The 13,516-nt window shown below is 34.9% G+C and overlaps 2 protein-coding genes across 3 annotated transcripts; one reads left to right on the top strand and one right to left on the bottom strand.

The window, feature by feature from the left end:
- Window positions 1–4,232: 4,232 nt before the first annotated feature.
- LOC139867642 (UDP-arabinopyranose mutase 1-like) lies at window positions 4,233–13,427 on the bottom strand. Of its 2 annotated transcripts, XM_071856007.1 has the most exons (5): window positions 13,116–13,427; window positions 12,471–12,721; window positions 12,221–12,389; window positions 11,803–12,102; window positions 4,233–4,277 (listed from the first exon to the last, which is right to left on the bottom strand). In XM_071856007.1, exons 1-5 carry the CDS (start codon window positions 13,425–13,427, stop codon window positions 4,233–4,235), a joined length of 1,077 nt encoding a protein of 358 aa, XP_071712108.1. The 2 variants fall into 2 exon arrangements, with proteins under 2 accessions (XP_071712108.1, XP_071712107.1); XM_071856006.1 differs by lacking the exon at window positions 4,233–4,277 and having other exon boundaries at window positions 11,687–12,102.
- Window positions 5,121–11,727, top strand: LOC139867641 (tRNA (guanine(26)-N(2))-dimethyltransferase 1-like). The gene is made up of 12 exons (XM_071856005.1): window positions 5,121–5,426; window positions 6,845–7,123; window positions 7,289–7,376; window positions 8,431–8,552; window positions 8,670–8,809; window positions 8,920–8,992; window positions 9,163–9,251; window positions 9,331–9,436; window positions 9,527–9,739; window positions 10,793–10,987; window positions 11,075–11,152; window positions 11,256–11,727. Exons 1-12 carry the CDS (start codon window positions 5,268–5,270, stop codon window positions 11,478–11,480), a joined length of 1,767 nt encoding a protein of 588 aa, XP_071712106.1. The 5' UTR covers window positions 5,121–5,267; the 3' UTR covers window positions 11,481–11,727.
- Window positions 13,428–13,516: the final 89 nt, after the last annotated feature.

Raw genomic sequence — 13,516 nt, 5'->3', positions numbered from 1 at the left:
GTTACTTTAAACCTGTAGATTCACCAATATTATTTGTTGACCTGTTTTTACGTGTTGTTATTCTCAGGTCCTTAAGAGGTATGCTTCCGCTGTGTTTGCTGCATGACTGGCCGTGGAGTCAGCATTTGATTTTAAAGAACATTATTTACTTTCGCAGTTAAAACTTTTATAACTGTTTAAATACTCTTGGCTTGTGGTTACGATCACAACAGTGTTTCTATTTTGGTATTATTGACTTATGTTTTTGAAAGTTAATTTTTTTTAAATAAAATTTAATGCGATTGCTTTAAACGTCTCATATAGAGGGCGTAACTGTTAATTGTGGGACCTGCATTAACGCGCCGTCATATGGTAATTTGGTGGGGTGTTAAATGTCACTACTTTTCTATTTTGTTGTTGGTCTGGTGAGTTCCCGCAGCGGGTTCCGGTGAGATCTTGTGTCTCCGGCGAACTCCGGTGGGTCTCGCTGTGAGAGACCGATGGATGGTTTGTGGATCTCTTTACTTCTCTTTTTTCCTCGATTCTGCTACTGTTCTTTATCTGCGGTGGTGTGTTGGTGGTGGTTGTACTCTTGGCCAGGTTTGTCTTTTTTGTACCGGTGGCGTGTTGGCCAGAATTCGCCTGGAGTGGGCTGCCGTTGCGGGCTGTCGCAGTTTGCTCGTTCCTTTTGCTTTGTTTATTTTTCGTGGCTCTGCTCGTTCCATCTTCTCGTCGTTGGGTTCGGTGCGGACCAACCTTGTGTTGTTGCTGCCTTAGCGGCTTCTGTAGTTAAGCGCCAAAAAATTGGGGTGCTGGGGTATCTCTCGGTTGTTTGTTCAATGTTCGTAGGTTGGGTTTCAACTGACTCGGGTTTCTAGGTAGTTCATTTTGGGTCTACTTGGAGGTGCTGGCTAACGAGGGTTACTTTCGGTTTTCTGGTTGCGGTCTCGAGGCGGGTGTTCTTGGGTTGCCCGGCGGACAGTTCTATGTTTGGTTTGCGAAGTAGAGGGGGTGCGTTTTGCAGAGGGGTGTGTAGGTTGAGGTTTTTTAGATTTGTTGTTTGGATGAGTGTTTGCAGGTTGTATGCTGTCATTTGTAACTTTTGTAATCATGTTGTTGTTGGACTCGATTTGTGTTGACCGAGTCGTTAGAGGTTTTCATTAGGGGACATGTGTTTGTTTTATGTCCTTTGTCATTGGTGACGATCATTAGATTATCGTACTGGTTAAATCAGTCCGCATGGACTGCACACTTTGTACCTCATCCGATCACCAGATCGTTATATATATATATATATATATATATATATATATATATATATATATATATATATATATATATATATATATATATATATATATACACATACGTACATATACTATATTATACATATAAGGCACTTTGACTTACATTTAGCATGCAATAAGATTTCTCGTCCTTTAAAGTTTAGCATTCATTCCTATGCTAAGCTTATTCACTAAGTGTCTTTTATGATCATTTTGAGAATGTGCAACTTTTAAGGTTGATTATCTAAAGGGACACATTCACTAGTGTACTCAAGCACCATTGAGTTTTAGATATGCTATTCAATCTCCTTCTTGTTTAATCATACCTTTTAAGAAAATCTTTTATTAGTTTAGAAAAGTTTTGACAAGATTATCATTACGTGCATTATGATCATTGATTCTCATTTATCCTTAAATTACCCAACCCTCGATTTATCCCTTTCATTGAATTATTATTTCTAGATTGATTTAACTTTCCCAAGTCTTCGATTTTCCTAATGATTGACATTGAGCTTAGAGTACTTGTTTTGTAGGTACTAGAGTCATGACATGATTCCAAATCAATTTTTTTCTTGATGATTTAGAATTTTTTTGACCTTTAAAGACCTTTTTAGATCATTGTTTTCATCAATTAAAACTTTGTTAAGTTGATTGACTTTTTGTAATTCATTTTCTAATAATTTTACTTTGTCACGACTTCTAGTATATACAAATTTTATTATTTCGTACTCATCTAGCAATTCATCATATTTAGTAGGATAGATTACATGTACCTCATTGCATTAAAATATTGGGTTCTCCCCTTCTTCTTGGAAGCAAGATTCAACTTCATCTTCACTATGATCATCTTGAATAGGAGAGTTCCTTGAAGCCGTGAGACAAAGATCTTGTACCCCCTGTAGACAACACATCTAATCTTTATATCCCTTCAAAAGATTACTTATAACTTAGATCTACTTGTCTTCACCTTGTACAAGTATTAATTTCCAATGAAATTAATAAACCTCATAGTTCCCTTTAAGGAAGATGATCCCTAAGCTACCTTTTGCTTCTATTACAAAGTATAAGATTCACTCTTCTAGTGATGATATTCCTAAGACAATTAAAAGAATAATATATCACTATGTAAACTCACAAATATAGTAATTTGAAAGTAAGTTTATGTCAATTCTACAATCTATGAGATTATAGAATATCTCACTTGTTAATCACAAACATATATGAATGAAGGTCTTGTGATTCTATGATGTATTTAGAGTTAAATCATGCAAGAGAGTCCCCATTTGAATCTCTCCAAGTCTTGCTATCTATAATGAGAGACAAAAAAAACTAGCCGTTGCCACGGCTCAGGCCATGATCGATCGTGGGTTGACCGCACACTGTCAGGTCATTTTCACCTATCAGTTGTATAGTTGTTTGAATATATTCAAACCTGATTCTTTTGGCCTATTTGCTTCATTTAATGCATGCAAAAGATACCCAACATCCTATACAAGTACTATATGCATTAGGTGCTTGATTCCTCTTGGATGTATTACCTTGATAGTGACTTGCCATACCCAAAAAGGCAAGTCTACATTTCTTGGATACATTTCTTGATAATCATTTGAGGTAATCTCATATTTATCATAGTCATTTGTTTGTATTTAACACACATGTTTATTGGTTAGTCATTTGTTTGTATTCAACACACATGCTTAAGTGCTATTGGCTAGTCAACATGTCATTAATAATATTCTTCTAATTAATCACTAAGCATGTTATAATTCATCTTTAAGCTCGCACATAGATTAATTAGGTGTGTTTGTTATATCTTACTAAGTGAAACATGTAAGTTCAATTAAGCTCAATATAAGCAAGACATCATATTAATCAAGACTAACTCACACTTAGACATATTGCTAGACTTAAGCATGTTTCTTGTGATATTTCAATGTGTGTGTTAATAATATTTTAAGCATACAAGACCATTTGATTGTGAACCTTCAATTGTTATCAACCAAGTTACACTAATGCATTGAAGTAGGCTAAGCATACATTTGTGATTTTCTAACTTATAACATATAATAAGACAAAGATCATATTATCATTCATACATGTTAAATGAGTATAAGCAAGTAGACATGTAGCACACAGTGAAGTAATACTCATGTAATTATAGCAAGATTTCACTAGTGATCTATCTAGAATCAAATACATAGTGATGACACACCAATACACTAAGGCTATGTAAGTATACTTACAATATATCATATTGCAAGATTTATGTATAAGTATACATTAATGTCCAACACGTATACAAGGGAAGAGAAACTCTTGGTTAGGACTTGATGACCATCCTAAGTATGTCTAGATACATTTTAGAAGCACAAGTTGTTTTGTAACACTTATGTGTTATCCTTAATCAAGGCTAAAATGTCATTAATATGTCATTAGGTGTGATTAACCAAGATTAGCGTTCTAGTGACCAAAAATATTTTTGATATGAAAGGGGCAACTATTCTAAGTATGTTGAAAAAGGTTTCATGAATTATAGATACCCTGAAGTGGTCAAACATTATATGAGCAAGAGTTTTAGAAAGAACAACTGCGGTCGAACCACGGCTGACCGTGGTGTCGACCGTGTAGCTGGTTTCTGAGAAACCGTGGTAGAGAACACCCCACGGTCTGACCCGCAGTCGACTGTGGATCCAAACCGTGCACTGCCTGAGTTTTTTATTCTTATTATTTTCCTAATGTTTTCACTCTAAGCTCCATTTGGTTTGGTCATTTGCTAGAGTAAGTGTGGATTAGTGAACTTTTATATTTATGTCGAGATGTCTATCATCACTTTTGGTTATGTGTGTATGTCATTATCAAAACACTTATTATCGTTGGTTAAGATTGATATTACCGTTAAGCATAAACCAACACTCTGCCCCAACATGGTGTTTTTGCATAACTATGTCTCTAGGGTTTTTTTCCTATTTATTTGTGCCTTGGTGGTCTTCCATCTGCTTGTTGCTTTTTTCTCTTGAGTTTGATCCATATGTCTGAAACACCATTTGTATATGATGCGTCGAGCTTACATGTTTTAGCTACTTGACACAATGGTTAGTTTGTTGTCTTCGGAACAGGGTGTTTATCATTTTCTCGTGTCTAAGCGTTTGGTGGGTAAGACGTTCTAGAGGGCGATTGAAGTCTCGTAGTTTTAGGGTCGGATTTGGTTTCTTTAGAATACAAGTGCTCACCATCAATTGTTTAATTTTTCGGACGTTTAAGTTTTTTAATGTTTCTCTTAGGTCAAATCACATCATGTCCCGGGGTTGGTAGTTTCAGTATTTATTGTTTGTCTGTACTTTTTTTATACGGTTCTTAGTGTTACAAAATAATGGTTAATTTATATTAGTTTATATTAGTTTAATGTATGTTGGTTCACGTAGACCGTGGAATGTATTCAAATTATTATTAGAATTTATTTATCACTTGTAACTCAAATTAAATATTTGAATATGTTATATACTGCTCCGTCTTATTAAAAGTGTTCATTATTAACTTTTAAGGTTTTCTTTTGCAACTTTAAATTTAAGTATCATTATTTGTGTTATATAATACTTGATGAAAGTTATATCAAATGAACACGCATTTAAAACTAACTCAATCTATTTATATAATTATATAATTATATAATTATCATAAAATATTATGAAAAATATTTAAAGTTAAAGTTGCAAAAAGAAACTTTTAGGGATTGAGTGAGTAAATTTTTTTTTTTTTTTTCACGAAGGGTAAAAGTAGTCATCTTAGAAAACTTATGCATTATACTTGTAAAAGTAGGGTTTTTCAGTGTCACTTTATTAAAGTGTTCGACTTGAATATTTCCAATTCTTCTTTCGCCTTTGTAACGATTACATCACATATATCATCATCAACGGCCCTCGTTTAAACCACCACCTTCTGCCGCCGCCGCCGCCGCCGTTGTCATCAATTAAAGCAGCAAGAAACAATAAAAAAATAAGATAAATGGGGAGTGTTGTTGAGGAAACAAAAACAGGGGAAGAAGATAAGCTCCAGACTAATAATACGGCGCCGTTTGATCTCAATGATTACACAATTATCAAAGAAGGTGAAGCTGAGATTTTAATGCACAAGAAAAATGAAGTCTTTTACAATAAAGCCCAGGTCAATCTCTTTTTTAATTCGTCTATTTTATGGTTAAAGTTTCATGCTTTTGTTGTTATACCTAAAATTGAGAAGGGTTTATTGAAATTTATATAAATGGTAGTTCATATGTTTGATTTCAAGAATAATGATGATATATTTTGATGTTACAAGATTTGGTGAATTTGAATTTGGTACATTTGTTGTTGTTTATTGTCCTTTTGAAAGATACAGCCTTTTCAATGTCAAATTATATTCGAATAGTCGAATTAGTGGTTGGTTAAAAGTTAGGGAGATATGTAAGGTACTTTTGGCATTTTTAACAATTTCTTGCTTTTTCAAGCTTGGAAGAGTAAGACTCATAATCACTTTAATCGAAATGTTGGAAAGTGATTAATATGCTTTAATATACATCCAAACATCACAATTAGTCCAAGTATGTTTTAAGTCTGCAGTCAAATGGATGCTTATATTTGGTTAAAAATGTTACTTGATGAGTTATAATTGAGGAAGATATAAATCTTGAGAATGAGTAAGGACTTGTTCTATACATATATTATAGTTTGTCCACCTCATGAGAGTTGCATTTTTTTTTTTTTTTTTGGAGTTATTTATGATATTTTTACCAAGTTTTACATGTAATAAGTATGATTTGAGGTTAACATTATCTATATGGCTATTTGTCCGATATAGATGGTCTTTACTTGAGTGTACCAGCTTTTTTGTTTTTCGTTATCAAGGATATGCCTAATGCTTGACAAGTAGTTCGAGTTTCACTACGTTTCACTTAAATTATATGCAAATCCAAAAGCCGCGATTTGCATGAAATATATGAAGAATTTTTCACTAAATCATGACTATTCTTTTATACGTTGGATATTTCTGCAATAACATACTTTATTCTGGATTATTTTGGTATGATATTAAATACCTAAATACTTAGGTTATGCTACTTTATTCTTTAGCAAGCTGTTTTCTCCCTTTCGTATTTAACGCACACTCTCACATGTGCACATATGTGCTACATACAAATTTTAGTGGTTTCCAAAATGCTGAATATAGGCCAAAGGTCTTCTGGCCTGGCGGTATCAAGGAAACTCATCAACCTTGAGGTTGTGAGTTCGAGTCCCGTCGTGGACAAAAAGGGTGTGGTTCTTTTCTGTTAAAAAAATGGTGAATATGGAAACTTTTTTCTTTCTCCTCAGTCACTAGCATTGTACGTTACAAATATTGTTCACTAACTTAAGGCTCACATTTTTCGTTTGTGTTATTTATTGTAAAGCTCAACGTGGTCGAGTTGTTAATTAAATTCTGCAAGTTTTTGTGAATTTTGTAAGTTTATGTGAAGTTCTTGTTTAGGGATCTTAAGAGTCATAGCAAATATAAAGATTATGTGTTGGCTAAACAGTTGTAACGGAAAATTTTTTTACGAATACCAGGTTAACAACAGAGATATGTCAATTGCTGTACTGAGGACGTTCATTTCAAAACGAAAAGAAGAACACGAAGCACTTTTGTCTAAAAGAGCAAAAAAAGCATCAGAAAAACATGTTTCTGAATCAGAAGCACCGGTCAAGCTTACTAATGGAAGCTCCAATGGTGCAAGTGAACCGTCCAAAACGATACCTGACGGTGAACCATGTAGCAACGGTGATGAATCGGAGAAACTATTTGAGGGAAAAGCCCGAGGAGAACTCAAACCACCAAGAGTTCTTGAGGTTTTCATCTAAATTTTTTTTATCTTTACATATATTTTTTGATGTTTTTTTCTTTTTTTAATTATGCTCGTATATAAACTCTGCTTTGGTAAGTGACGAGAATTGTATCAGCTTATTTATCTTTTTTTTAATCATCTAACTTAAATATTTCGGTGACTTAAATAGGCTTTGTCAGCTAGTGGATTAAGAGCTCTTAGATATGCACGAGAAATAGAAGGGATTGGACAAGTTGTGGCACTCGACAATGATAAAGGTGGGTCATGCCATTTGTTATTTATATCAACTAGTGTTGTATAACTCGAAATTTCTCGGTGAGTACTTGTTTGTTGCAACTCGGGGACTACTCAGTCAAACTCTGTCAATCTTGGCCAAAATTCGGGATTACTCAGAAAATCGGCCAAAACTCGGGATTACTCTGTTCAAAAAAGTCGGTCAAGTCAAACTTGGTCAACATCCGAGTACTCGCCGAGTTGCCGAGTACTCGCTAAGCTGCCGAAAAAATTCCTGACCGAGTACTCCTCGACTATCGATTATTACAACCTTGATATCAACATTCACACATCGATAAAATCTGAGTGGAAGCATTTTTAGTTCAAATGAGTATTATACAATATACATTTCTAGAATATGTTAATTGTTATTGCTTTGGGAGTAGCATTGCAAATCTTGCTAGTCCCTCCAACCAAATTTGGATAAATCTTTGCGTTTTATATCTGAATAATTAAGCTGTCACAACTTCCAAAATTGATAGCTAAAATGATGATTAATAATAATTATTAGTTACCCTATTCTATAAAAAGAGACAGGTAAGTAAATATTAAGCAAGTGAAATATTAATTTACTGAATATGGTTCTGGTTTTTAAATAACGTTTGAACTCCAATCTTAGGGTATTTGTGTGTGTGTTTTTATGTTGTATATACAAAACACATAAAAAATATGAAACAGTGATGTAGCGGAGTAGGAGTCTTAAGTCTTAACCTATTCGGTATATCATACCTTATGTCTTCATTTTTTGGGCGTTTGGACGTTATTTTATAAGCACGTTGCTCAAATATAGGGATGGTAAGGACAATTCCTTACTTGCTTCTCCAAAACGATTATTGTAAACCATAAAATAGTAAAATCAGGATTATAATCTCTCTTAAACTGATTATTGCAACTCAAATCACAATACTCAGTTTTCATACACTTTTAAACAGCTATGCAAATCACTGCCTGCTTCATATAACTACTACATACCTTCTCCATTAATAATTAATATTTTTTTTGTGTTGTATTGTGATATTTAATGTGGGTTTTGTGCAGCATCTGTTGAAGCTTGCCGTAGAAACATAAAATTTAATGGTTCAGTTGCGAGTGAAAAGGTGGAATCAAATCTTGTTGATGCTCGAGTCTATATGCTTACTCATCCCAAAGAATTTGATGTGGTATGATTATTTTTTTTCGGAGTAATACATAATGTTATTATCACTTTTGAACCGCACCTGCAAACATATGTTTGTCAATATATAAATGACTTAAGAGCATATTATAACTACTTTCAGGTTGATCTTGATCCGTATGGTTCACCGTCCGTTTTTCTGGACTCTGCGGTTCAATCAATTGCTGATGGTGGGTTGCTGATGTGTACAGCAACTGATATGGCCGTTCTTTGCGGAAGCAGCGGTGAAGTCTGCTATTCGAAGTAAGATTCTATATATATTTCTTTTGCTTTTTTTGAAAAATTATTGCTTTACAAATTTACCTCAACAAAATCTTATACGACGTCCTCATTTATCCTAAAATATGATTTAGATATGGTTCGTATCCTTTGAGAGGAAAATATTGTCACGAAATGGCTTTGCGGATTGTCCTTGCATGCATTGAGGTACTCTTCGAAACTCTTTTTTTTTTAATAATATATAAATATAATATAATATATTGTGTATAATTAGTATATCATTTAGATCGGTATGGTACGGTTCGGTATCCGTACCAGTCTCATCCCTAGTTTGTTGTTAAGTATCTAAAAGTTGTTGATACTTTCTATAACTACAGAGTCATGCAAATCGGTACAAGCGCTATATTGTCCCTGTGTTATCTGTTCAGATGGACTTTTATGTTCGCATATTCGTTCGTGTTTACACGTGAGTATCCTTTCTAATATTAGCTTGTCGATTTCTCTGACTATTTTAGCAGTTTTACCGAGTTATGAGATAAATGCAGGTCAGCCAGTGCAATGAAGAATACTCCTCTTAAACTTTCGTATGTATATCAATGTGTTGGTTGTGATTCCTTCCATCTTCAGCCAATCGGTAGGACCGTTTCTAAGGTCCGCATTTTCAACCTGATGAGTTTAACATATAATTTTGACATTTACTTTTTTAATAATGATTTTTTTTTTTTTTTTTTTTTTTTGAAGAATGCGAGTGTAAGATATCTTCCTGGATTTGGCCCGTTGGTCCCACAAGAGTGCAGTGATTGTGGCAAGAAATATAATATGGGCGGACCGATTTGGTCCGCTCCGATTCATGATCAAGATTGGGTGGCATCTATATTAGCCGATGTGTATGCTACGAAAAATGGGTATCCTGCCTTTGGTCGGATTTCTGCTATTCTGACAACGATCTCAGAGGTAGAGTTGTGACCTTGGTTCTAAATTTTGAAAGAGTAGTATTATTTTTGTAGATAATGGATTTAGAATCATATGAAGCTTAATTAATTAATATAATAATACTAAGTTCGTTATAGCTAGGGTTAGTTATCTAGTAATCACTGTGTAAAAGTCGGCCGAGTTGACCGACACGTTGGTGTGGGGACTAGTCTGTCCCGACTCGCCTAAAAACGCCTTAAAAGTCGGTTAACACTAAAAAGTCGGGTCAAAATCGGGCCGAGTCGGATGAGTTGGGTCTGATTTGGTCAATGTCGGTCAAAGTCAAAGTTAGGTCAATAGTTTTGTACTCCCTCCGTCCCAACCTATTGTCTCTAGACAACAACACACAATGTCAAAGAAAAAGTACATGTCACGTGTACTTTTTTGTTAACTTTCAAAGTCTTACCCCCTTACTTTTCACATATCTTTTGTTTTACATGAATAAAGTAGGGGCATAAAATATTTTTATCACATTATTTGTATCCATTTATGGATGTGGACAATTAATTGGGATATCTCAAAATGGAATAGTGGACAATAGATTTTGGACGGAGGGAGTAATTGTTTAAAAGGATTTATCTAAATATAGCATCAATTTGTACTTTATTCATTACCCTCCCCTCATTTGAAAAAACTTCTCATAACTAAATGTACAACTTTTTAATGCTAAAATTAACCCTTAAGCATAGCCCTAAGGGTTATGTCAGAAAAATCATTTTTAAAATTAGATTTACTACCATGTATTCACGTTTAAAATATTTATGTTTTATGTTTGATATATTTATGTGTAATATATATCTTAATTTATCAGTTACTAAACGTTAACGTTGGTCAACTCATCCCGGACTTGACCGACTCGTCCCTCCAATGTCCCAACTGACCCGTCCCCGACTTGCGACCTTTACAACCTTGGTAATAATAAGTTTGTATTAATTATGACAAACTTGATGGCAATTTGGCAATGTTAATTTATGTACTCTATATTAGAATCGATATATTTTAATTTCTATTTACACAATTGCTTAATCGTCTCAGGAATTGCCCGATGTTCCTCTTTTTTTGAGTTTGCACAATCTATGTGGGACCCTTAAGTGTACATCTCCGTCTGCAGTAATATTCAGGTCTGCCGTAATTAATGCTGGATATCGTATCTCTGGGACTCACGTAAACCCGTTGGGATTAAAATCTGATGCTCCTATGGACGTCATATGGGATATCATGCGTTGTTGGGTAAGTACTTTTTTATTTTATCCAACTTAATTGCAGTAGAATGCATTTCGACACCAATTAATTATTTTTTAATTATTAAATATTAAGGTTAAAAATCATCCGGTGAAAGAGCAATCTTCTGATCAGTCAGGAAGTGTGATCCTTGCCAAAGAACCTGTTCTTCAGGTATTGTTAACCTTATGTTGAATTTTATTCTTTTATGTAATTTGTCTTTATTTATCATTTTTTATAATTTTTGTATGATTTTTCATTTGGGCCCCTCCAACAGGCTAATTTCGCACGAGCAGTTGCATCACTTAGCAAGGCTCAAGCCAAGAAAGTTGCACGGTTTCTACCAAACCCTGAAAGACACTGGGGCCCAAAACTTAGGGCAGGTCGCACAATAACCAGCAAACATGTCTCGTTATTGGGTGCAGATGCAGTCAACGAGCATCTTAACAATGATGAAGAAGCTGAAGAGCCTCAAGCAAAGCGTAAAAAGACAGAAGACTAGTCTTCCGTTAATGGGCGAGTAAAACCTTTGTATCGGAGCATAAAAATCTTGAAGTTTTGTTAGTTATATTTCTATTTTGTTTTAGCGTTTAACGATTGGACCCGTGCATCGTGTTTTTTCTCAAAAGTCAAAAACTTCACAGTATTACAAACACTAATGTCAGAAGTTCGACGCGACCACACAGGTCCTGATTGATACAACTTGGTCAAAGAAACAAAAACATAAATATAAACCATCTTTTTTATTACATGCACCTGTCCAAGATGATGTTATATGTTCCTTGTATAGTTGTGTCTCTTTACTTTGCAATAGTTGCCTTAGCCGGTGGGTTGAGCTCGTCCCAAGCATCGATCCATGTAACCATAGCGTCAGCAAGCTTAACAAAGTACGGGTCAATTTTCCCGAGCTTATCTTTCACTTGTTTCGCCAATTCTTTGTAACAAGATTGTACTGTGGTGCACTCTTTTGGAAGAATTGCATCTTGAAAAAATGGGATCATCTCTTCTTGCCAAAATATGCCTTTGTATTCCTTTTTAAGGTTCACGAACGGGTTGCTCGCTTTACTATGCCAAATATATGGCAATCCGGTTTTGATCCCGAGCCCTAAGTGGTCACATATCACCTACACAACAATCACACATTTAGGGATTTAGGGTTGTTTGGATTTCCGTTTTGAAATTGATTGTGTGTTTTAGATGATTATAATCAAATAATCAGCCGTAGCAAAAACATGGGAGCACCTTGACACACCAGCCAGCCCACATGTCGTCGTAGCGTCCAATGGGTTGACCGTCACCCATGAGGCCGAAATACATAGCTGGACCAATGAGTGTTCGATCGAACGCCAAGTTCATTCCACACATCGGGAACAAAACGCCCTTTGGAAGCGTCATGACTGCATCAACATACCTAACAAGATCCCAAACCAACATCGTACACCATAAATACGTGTCATTCGAACATAATGGGTATTTCGATTCAGCAATGTACCTTGTGTTTCTCTCTCGAGGCTTGACTAGTTGTGTTGGTGCATCGTAGTCCGGGATATTAAGCCAAAGACCATGAGACACGGCGGTTGGAACACCCTCACGGAGACTAAAAGGGTAGCCACGGACAAAATCTGCACCTTCGGAGAAAGGGTCATAGAGTGTGTTGAAGAAATAAGGTGTCGCAGGGTGAAGGAGGTTATTGATGTGCTGTCGAAGTGCGTCTATGTCCTTCCCTGTTGGGTCCTTGGCAACCTATCAACATTATCAAATACAGATTGATTTTTATATGAACTCAAACTTGTAACTAAAAGGTAGAGAGTTCCCAATAGATATACAAAGAAAATGCATCTTTTAATTTAGAAAATCACATTTTACATCTTAACAATAAGAAAGTTTATTACTTTTTGTCATTTAAAGAATTCCAAGAAACTTAAGCTTCTCTGGATGCAGGGTATCCTTACAAATGTACAATGAGCATTATCTTGGATCTTCTAATCAATGAAAGTGAAATGCATGTTAATTTTTCATTTTCTTTACCTTTTTATAGCATAATCAGAAGATGGTTTCTTTAAGAATATGGGTATATATCCTTAGGAAATAGTGAAATTGGATTTTTAAATCAAGACAAAAAGAAAAGAAAGCTTACAAAGCAATCATCATCAATTGTGAAGATATATTTCTTCTTGGAAACCATGTAACCAAAGCAACGGCAAGCGGAATCCTTGAACGAAATACAAGAAGCTTTCGGACCTAGAATTTTATTAATATCGTTACGATTATAAAGCTCGTAATCAAATCCATCAGGGACCTTAATTGTCTTAGATGGATCACCATCTTGAACAATGATTAGATGATATGGTTGAAAAAATGGCCTCCACATTTCAAGAAAATCGAGGTTTCGAATCGTGGGTATAACGATATCGAGTTCATCTTTCAAAGGGAATGATGAAGCAGCCATATTGTATGCTTCAAAGGAATGAAAGATAAAGGTTAATGATTTGTGATAATGTATGAGATTGTGTTATATTAGAAAATGGAAGCGAAGGT

Source organism: Rutidosis leptorrhynchoides, chromosome 9, assembly GCF_046630445.1.
Source record: "Rutidosis leptorrhynchoides isolate AG116_Rl617_1_P2 chromosome 9, CSIRO_AGI_Rlap_v1, whole genome shotgun sequence".
In the NCBI taxonomy this organism is placed as follows: domain Eukaryota; kingdom Viridiplantae; phylum Streptophyta; class Magnoliopsida; order Asterales; family Asteraceae; genus Rutidosis; species Rutidosis leptorrhynchoides.
This window is presented reverse-complemented; position numbering and strand designations above follow the sequence as displayed.

Bases quoted from the DNA above. Each gene is read 5' to 3' on its own strand.
- LOC139867641 (XM_071856005.1), top strand. From the start codon at position 5,268: ATGGGGAGTGTTGTTGAGGAAACAAAAACAGGGGAAGAAGATAAGCTC. The intron at 7,124-7,288 runs GTTTTCATCTAA...TGACTTAAATAG, and splicing joins AACCACCAAGAGTTCTTGAG to GCTTTGTCAGCTAGTGGATT. The intron at 11,153-11,255 runs GTATTGTTAACC...CCCCTCCAACAG, and splicing joins CCAAAGAACCTGTTCTTCAG to GCTAATTTCGCACGAGCAGT.
- LOC139867642 (XM_071856007.1), bottom strand. From the start codon at position 13,427: ATGGCTGCTTCATCATTCCCTTTGAAAGATGAACTCGATATCGTTATA. The intron at 12,722-13,115 runs GTAAGCTTTCTT...TAATGTTGATAG, and splicing joins CAATTGATGATGATTGCTTT to GTTGCCAAGGACCCAACAGG. The intron at 12,103-12,220 runs GTGCTCCCATGT...ATTGTTGTGTAG, and splicing joins GGGCTGGCTGGTGTGTCAAG to GTGATATGTGACCACTTAGG.